The sequence below is a fragment of the Myzus persicae genome, unplaced genomic scaffold (genome assembly GCF_001856785.1).
Source record: "Myzus persicae strain clone G006 unplaced genomic scaffold, MPER_G0061.0, whole genome shotgun sequence".
Lineage (NCBI taxonomy): Eukaryota > Metazoa > Arthropoda > Insecta > Hemiptera > Aphididae > Myzus > Myzus persicae.
In genome coordinates this window covers 89009-95638 of record NW_019104221.1, presented here as the reverse complement: position 1 = coordinate 95638, position 6630 = coordinate 89009, and the positions used below count along the sequence as shown (strand labels likewise).

General features: G+C 32.4%; 2 protein-coding genes across 6 annotated transcripts in view; one reads left to right on the top strand and one right to left on the bottom strand.

Moving 5' to 3' along the window:
- Positions 1–383: 383 nt before the first annotated feature.
- Positions 384–3997, top strand: LOC111040159. The gene is made up of 4 exons (XM_022323921.1): positions 384–539; positions 1120–1378; positions 3340–3451; positions 3684–3997. The coding sequence occupies exons 1-4, from the start codon at positions 480–482 to the stop codon at positions 3817–3819; spliced, it is 567 nt and encodes a 188-aa protein (XP_022179613.1). The 5' UTR covers positions 384–479; the 3' UTR covers positions 3820–3997.
- A 203-nt stretch (positions 3998–4200) lies between these two features.
- Positions 4201–6630, bottom strand: part of LOC111040158 (homeobox protein cut) — a 37286-nt gene continuing 34856 nt past the window's right edge. For 3 of the 5 annotated variants that reach the window (XM_022323918.1, XM_022323919.1, XM_022323920.1), the window contains one exon: positions 4201–6568. In XM_022323918.1, coding sequence (XP_022179610.1) covers positions 5774–6568 — 795 coding nt within the window. In that variant the 3' untranslated portion in view covers positions 4201–5773. The remainder of the gene's footprint in view (positions 6569–6630) is intronic. The other 2 variants (XM_022323916.1, XM_022323917.1) reach the window with 1 other exon arrangement.

The following is a 6630-nucleotide window of genomic DNA, read 5'->3' as shown; positions in this document are numbered from 1 at the left end:
GTTTGCGTCAAAGTGATGATTTGCAAGTATAAAAAATAATGCACTTATAAAAGTATAATTCTGTATATTATTTTTATATCATCGTTAATTTGACGTGTTTAAATAGGTGCCAAATCAGTTTTGGACGCGCGTATACAATACACGGGATTTTTTTACTCTAGACCATTAGACGGCCGGACAACAACAGATTTCGTTAATTTTAAAACAATACATGATTTCGCATTGTTCGCGCGTATCTACCTTGAAATTAATGAATTAAAATCTCTGACCTTAAAGGTCTATATCCCATACACAAATTCCGCGTCAATAAGAGCCAATAAACCTTATATAACAATGGCATCGGAGTGGGACTTATAAATCACTGTAAAACCGGGGAAAAGCAGTAGCCTCCATTTCACTCAATGTCACTACATACCAATGTTTTGGGTATAAAACTGAAGAGCGTTGTGTACAGTTGTTAAATCATATTATTCATCGCCATGCATTCCAAAGTGACGTCCGCCGCGTGGCTTTTAGCCATATTATTCATAAGTCAAACTGTAAGTATACACTCATTTTTTCACATTAAAAATATTTCTTAAATTGTGTTTCACGCTTATAAAGCCCTTACTTGTCTTGTCTAGACGGGCGTTCGATTAGTTTAATATTATAATACTATATGCTTTTTACTAGATCCAGCTATATGAGTACTATGTGACTCGATGCAACTAGATTCTAAAGTGTATTTCTTTTTTTTCTAAACTATTTTTTAGACAGGTTGTTTTATCATAGGGACGGTAAGAATCTAATAACTGACAGTAACCAAAAACTAGAACCTAATGGTACTTATCACGTTCATATTGATTTTCTTATATTCACTGCATATTTTACAAATAGATATTATTTATGTGTCTGATGCTGTGAGTTGCTTTATATAATAGAAAAAAGATAAAATAGCGATCCGCACACCCAACGATCTAATATACATTTCTTATGGTTTGAAATCAATCGATATATAATTTTAATGCGCTGCAACACTGAAGAATAAAATATCAGCTAAAATAATTTTACTGCTAGACGTATAATAATATGTAACGGATGCTAGTGACGCGGCCGCTGATTCAGGTGTAATCGTTTTAGATATGCCAAGATAAAGACGATAAAGACGATAAAGATGATAAAAAGGATAACTCATCAGGTAGCAGTGGTAATAAAACAGGTAGTGGTAACAGAACCATTCCTACAGGTATCGGTAACATGACATTCAACATGAACGGCATGTCCGGCATCCAACTACCGTTCCCGTTTTTCCCGCCATTCGGATGTGACTTGACATGCCAACCGATGCAGTTACAAGTATTTCAGCAACAACAAGTACAGCAACAGCCAGTGACGACTAGTAAGCCTTACAATAATTTTAATATACTAATCGACATGGGCGGATAGGTATTTTTTTTACCGGGATATATATATTAGGGCCACATATACCTGCCGCCTATATATTGTATACAAAAAAAATTTAACTTCTTATGAGTTTTATCGTTGGCACATTTATTAAAAAAATCTGGATCCATTCTTTTTCTTTTTGAAGCCCCACTTTCGAAATTGCATTATTTAATGATTAATAATTATCATGTATATTTTTTAATAAATTAAAACACAATTATCGAAACCACTGTCATAATAGCAAATAGGTAAAGTAAAATAAAAATAATAACACCTGATATACATTGAAAATAATACAATAGGGCATAGAGTAAGAAATAAGAATAGGTAAATGATATTATTGTCCTTACTTTATAGTTTATACTGTTTATTAATGTTGATGCAAGATAAAACGATATTTTAGACATTCATATTAATGTGCATTGTTTAAAAATAGAACAAATTGAATTTATTACGATACAAAGATATACATATAAACGTAGATCGTAGATACTCTCACTAATCAATAAAATTAATTATTATTATGGTTGTTTATTTTTGTTATTCGGACATCGGTTATATTTATTTATATTTACATTTTATATATTATTTAGTTTAAGCACAAAAGTACATACAACAAAATACATATGTATTTATAAGGGTATCGACGATTTTATACTGAAACCCCTAGGCCCAAATGGAGTATACAAATATTACAGATACGCATTAATACTGTACAGCCAACAGGGTAACAGGGTGCAATCTAGTATTATAAAAATTTACTTTTATATTATTATTATTTTTTTTACAATTTTTTTGGGATTGAGGCCCCTGAGTGTAATATTGTTGAGGGCCTAACGGGAAAATCCCGATTTCCCGATGGCCATATCCGGCCATGCTAATAAATGGTAGGTACCAGATGTGTAAACGAAAACCAAACTAATGTAAAAAAATTCAAAAAAATTTAAAATGCATACAAACCATATTAAATGAAATCCAAGAAAAAACGTGTGCTGATTTTCATCGTCAATAATATCAATTTAAATCAGAATTCAGTGAAATACGTATTTTACACGACAATGAAATAAAATATAATAATATACTTACTTATATACTTAATATACTTGCAGTAAGCCAACGTGTGATTCAAATATTTTTAAAATATTATGACATAATTATGTATGAAGTCTTTCATATTATGGTTTATGGCGTTTATGCTTTTATGAATGATAATTATTTTTGATTTCAAAAAAAAAACTTTTGCGACCCCAAAACTATATAATCGATAAAGAGAATCTAAAATCAGAGAACTTTTAAAGTAATAATTTTAATGTAGTAAACAATTTCGGTACTTCACCTTCAGTAGAAAATTCATATGATTTTGTCTTAGGTAACCAAACGTTATCCAAAGTAGTCCAAACATATTTTTAATAATGAAAGGTTCTTTTTTTAACATTTCTTAAAAAGTATATACATTTAAACATTTAAATCGTTCTTACTGCTAATTTTTCCAAATTAAATTATAATATTATTATGCTATAGACGCATGGGCGTATTCACGGGGGTGGGCATATTAAGGATGGATCCCCCTATGGCCTTTATTTTTATACACACTACTAGTGCTGGGGGGCATTTTATCTTAGAAATAATGAAAATGAAAATTCATGTCTACGTCGCTGAATATACGCGAACACAACGATCAACATAAATTCACATTTAATATTTAAAAAGTGTTTACCGTTCAATATTGGTACATTATATTTTATTATTGTATTATAATTTATAGAGACTTTTAAAGTTGTGAGATGATCCCACTTTGAATTTACTGTCGTTTTTCACATTTCCTTCCTAAGATTTTCCCATCGACAACTTATGAATACATCCATGATAATTCCGTACACACAAATTAACGCCATTCTGTTTTCACGATTTCAGCCACACAAGCTCCGACGACCACGAAAAAGCCGAAAACCACAACACCAGCCCCTAGGCCGGCACCGACGACCACGACGTACACCTCGCAAACGGTCATTATGTACCCGAACTGGTAAGCAAGTACAACGGTGTCAACCCGTTACCCTTGTGTCGTTATAGGCACTTAATTATAGCCTCGAAAATATTGTGTCGCCACCGCGCCGTTCCGATCGGTAAAAATCAATTTATCGGCGGCACTTGTGCAATAATTGATGCGTATAATAAACAAAAATTGAAACGTCATTGAATTATGTTACGTCGATCGGCTGTCGTGGGCGTAACAATATTAATAATACGATTTTCAGGTGCCAGGGCTGGTGCAGGTTTTTCTATCAACCACCACCGCAGCCGGTGTTTTACCAGCCGAACTGTTTACTGTTTTCGTGGATGGGAATGGGATCGGGAATGCCCATGGGAATGCAAACCACGACTTCTTCGTGAGTCTTTCGTGGACTCGCCCGCAGTGTTCGACAAACTGCTCCAACGAAACAGTCGTTATCGGCGTGGTCCCATCATCATGTACTTGCGTGTAATATTTAATTTTTTTGTTTGCTCGTTTGTTATTTAAATATTATTACAACATATTGTCAACAACAAAGATAATAAAAAAAGAACAATTTCAAATAATTTTGTTTTATTGTTATTTTTAATAAAATCAATTTTTTTTAAAATCATTTTTACACATTACTATTCACGAGAACAATCGAATGATATGAATCCTTAAATCGTAAGAGCAATTCGTATCTATATACAAAATAAATATGTTTGTATATATCAATAAATAATATTTTACTAGGTAATTATCGATTAATACTAACGAGATATTGATTATAATAATTGTATTTATTTATTGTTTTCTTAAAAAAGGACAGACGGTGAGATGTCACGTGGAAATTTTCTTAACTAAACCAATGAAAATAAATTAACAATTATATCGTTCATAATATTGTAGTCAACACCAAATAGTCTTACTTATAAAAAAATAATTATAAGTAGAAGTTTAAAAAATAATAATAAAAATATCGAACAAACAAATTAATATCAGAACGAAGAAAAAAATAACAATATTTATTATTTTTGAAAAAGTTTTTGATTTGATTCCACAAAAAAAAATCAACTGCCTAAGGTACAACAATAATAAGCGAGTGAAACTTAATAGAATAGTTTAAAAAATGTAAAGTATTTACACTAAACAGTTGGTTTTTTTTATACATATTATTTTTGGTGCAATTAGGTAGGCTTATCTTTGTACATTCATTACGGTTCTATGTCCGTCATTGAGTCATCGTTATCCAGCAGACTTGTCACATACATACCATAAAATCGCGGTGTACCCACTAGAAAAAATCTCAGTATGGTGTATAATGCGTATGCTAGTATGAAGCGACACATTACCAGTCGCATCGGCGGTGACAACGACAATAACTCAACAACAGTCGCAGAACATTACCAAACCTACTTATCTAGTGTACGATTTCGTTAAAACTACACGATATTATACAAATAAATATATTTAAAAATTACAAAATTATAGTAGAATAGGTACTCATTTACACTAATAATCATAATAATAATCATAATAATAATAATAATGATAATAATAATAATAATAATAATAATAATAATAATAAATAAAAGGCTTAGAAACCAAACGGACCGTATCGTTACGTCTATTCGAAGTGTATATTCTAACATAAAAAGTATTTGACATCTTATCTTATACCTTCAAAACGTAATTCCTCCCGATTTTTTTTTACAGATATTAGTCTCTTATTATCTAGAACTATTAGTTAAATGAAATAAATCGGGTTGATCCGCTTGGTTTCTCAACCCTTCGAATAACACTATAAGTCTTATTTTAACAGGTCTCAAATAGTTCCCAATGGTTTTCGGTTCGAATATTATAATTATTGCATTATATAATATAAGATATTTTTTTTTTATAAGTGAAAAACTTTCCCAAGACTAGAGACCGTGATAGACTAGAAAAAATTGTTTACATCATGGAACTAAGAAATTGTTGACGCTGTACTTAAAGATGTGACAGTCTTTCTAGTTGTTTTAAACTGTTTTAGTTGAAGGTTGTTTTTCACACTAACATTAAATTTAAACAAAATAGTAAGTTATAATAAAGAAACTATATAATCACAAAAAAAATATTATCACTCACAAGTGATACAAATCAAACAATTTTTGGGATGCGTATTTAAGTCTAAAAAATTGCACATTCTTTATATTTATATATATATATAATATAGTATATGATTTTTATAATAATATATGTATATGTATAATAACTATTTACAAACGGTGTATACAAAACGTTATAAAAAAATTAACTATGTCATAATCTGTTACTCACGCAGGTTGTGGTAACATTTCGTTGGCCTAATCTCTAAAATTCGTTGTTCCACGATTTCTCTTCCTTAACACTGATAGCTTCCTGTTCGTGTTCGCCATCTGATTCTTGTTTTAAGGAACTGGCTTCCGATGGTGTGGATCTACCAGACTTGTCTTCGTCGTGGACATCCGACGGTTCCACTCGAATGGTCTCCGACCTTCTTCTTTCGGTGCAGCCATCGGCCGCTTGCATTACACAAACGCCATTTATTATTACTTCGGATTGCTGCTGTTGCTTCTGTTCTGATTGCAACCAATCTGGGTTGACCCATTGTGGAGCAGCTGGTTTTCGGCGAGAACTTCCGACTACGGGTACGGCCGGGATTTCTTCTCGAGGCTCCGATTCTTCCGACCGACTGTCTTCATCATCAAAGTCAGTGTCTACTTCGTGTTTTACGCTTAAGTCTAAACCGGACATTTGTTCGTCCACCGTGGCCGAAGAGGAAGAAGTCAACATTGGTATGAAGGAAGACAAATCGGCGCCGTGTTGTAAATAAGGGTTTCCTGCGTTGAACGGAATTGGTAAGCCACCGAAACCAAGTCGATGGCTCAAGAGAATCCTAAACTGAATTGGGTCGAATCCAGGACCAGTTTGTGATTGTTGTTGCTGTGAATCAGAGTGAGGCGATTGTTGCTTGATCCTCATTCTATGGTTGTGGAACCAGTTCGTTATTGTCCTAGTCGCTAAATTTAACTCCGATGCAAGAAACTCAATGGTACCGACACTCGGGTATTGATCCAGGGCAAATGCTAATTTCAATGCTTCTTTTTGTTCATCGGAAAACAGAACCTGAAAAAAAAATGTGTTATTATAATGGCCATATTAAATTTCCGAAAAATTCTAAAATCAAC

Excerpts from the sequence above, each read along its gene's own strand:
- LOC111040159 (XM_022323921.1), top strand. The coding sequence starts at position 480 with ATGCATTCCAAAGTGACGTCCGCCGCGTGGCTTTTAGCCATATTATTC. Across the intron at positions 1,379-3,339 it reads GCAACAGCCAGTGACGACTA|CCACACAAGCTCCGACGACC; the intron begins GTAAGCCTTACA and ends TCACGATTTCAG. Across the intron at positions 3,452-3,683 it reads GTCATTATGTACCCGAACTG|GTGCCAGGGCTGGTGCAGGT; the intron begins GTAAGCAAGTAC and ends TACGATTTTCAG.